The sequence below is a fragment of the Aplysia californica genome, unplaced genomic scaffold (assembly GCF_000002075.1).
Source record: "Aplysia californica isolate F4 #8 unplaced genomic scaffold, AplCal3.0 scaffold00042, whole genome shotgun sequence".
In the NCBI taxonomy this organism is placed as follows: Eukaryota; Metazoa; Mollusca; class Gastropoda; order Aplysiida; family Aplysiidae; genus Aplysia; species Aplysia californica.
The window spans coordinates 2,117,922-2,119,177 of record NW_004797312.1 but is presented as its reverse complement, the minus strand read 5'-3'; the positions used below and the strand labels follow the sequence as shown (position 1 = coordinate 2,119,177).

Here is a 1,256-nt window from a genome sequence, read left to right as displayed (position 1 = left end):
AGAGAGAGAGAGAGAGAGAGAGAGACAGACAGACACACAGACAGACAAACAGACACACAGACAGACAGACAGAGAGTAAAGCACACAACGACTCACCCCGAGACGAGCAGTTTGGGAATGTCCGAGCCCACCGAGTCGGCCATCTCTCGGCTGCCGATGTTGGCCATGCAGTGGAGGGCCAGGTTGATGTGGATGGGGTTACGACTGGTCAGGTCGTTCTTGATGGACTGGATCACCAGCTTCATGAGGTCGCTGCTGGCGCCCACCAGTACAGAGATGAACAGATAACCCTGGGGATGAGGGGGGATGAGGGGAGAGGGGGGAGCTTAGTTTGAGCTTCACTTTGAGTAAAGAAGTAAAGATGTTGGGGGTTTTTTTTCGTTTTAGAAAGAGTAATATAAGTGCCGAAAATTTGAGGTGTTACAAAACATACAAAAACAAGGAGGACAGCCAGTTTTAGTTTTAGTAAGTGTTTTACGGCACTTGCAACACAACTAGGTCATGTAAGCGTCCAAGATTCGAGGTGTTACAAGTAAAAGAGACTAACAAAACATACAAAAACAAGGAGGAGAGATCAGGACGATAGATGTTTGATAGGAAAGAAGGAGGAAACCACACCAGAGCACCCGCCAATCACCCACTTTTGAGTAAAGAGAAGCACATCGATGCAATATCAGTCATATAGTGCAGAGAAATTTTTACAGTTTTAGTAAGAGTTTAATGGCACTTGCAACACAAATAGGTCAATTAAGAGCCGCAGATTAGAGCTCTTACAAAAGAGTAACATACAACAAAAAAAAAAAGGAGGAGAGTTTTGAGTATCGGTAAATAGTAGCACATCGACACAATAACAGTCATAATATATTGCAGGGAAATTACAAGACAAGTAGAAACAACAGAGGGAAAGAAAAGACGCAGAGGACTTACCAGTGGGGCCTTCAAACCACCACACCCCCTTTGCCCCAACCTTCACCACACTCTCCCACCATTATCCCATTCACCACCATTTCATTCACAACCATCCTCCCGATCATTACCCCACCTATCAACACCCCCCCTCCCCACACACACACACAAACAAATATAATGAGACTCGACTCACAAACCCTCCCCCCCACCCAATTCCCCCTCCCCCCAACCCTTACTCCACCGACTACTCACAATCTGTTTCTCAGTGTACTTGTACGAGCTGAGCAGGTTGACCGCCTCCATGTGGCCAAAGTCATCGCCATGCCCCACCCCCTCAACCCTCCATC

The 1,256-nt window shown here is 46.9% G+C and overlaps 1 protein-coding gene across 1 annotated transcript in view; it reads right to left on the bottom strand.

Annotated features, from left to right (window-relative positions):
- Positions 1 to 1,256, bottom strand: part of LOC101861268 (AP-2 complex subunit alpha-2) — a gene marked incomplete in the record, with an annotated part of 48,945 nt that overhangs the window by 19,922 nt on the left and 27,767 nt on the right. Inside the window, 2 exon segments of the mRNA XM_013079160.2 lie at positions 97 to 290; positions 1,162 to 1,249. Of these exon segments, the coding sequence (XP_012934614.1) occupies positions 97 to 290; positions 1,162 to 1,249 (282 nt within the window).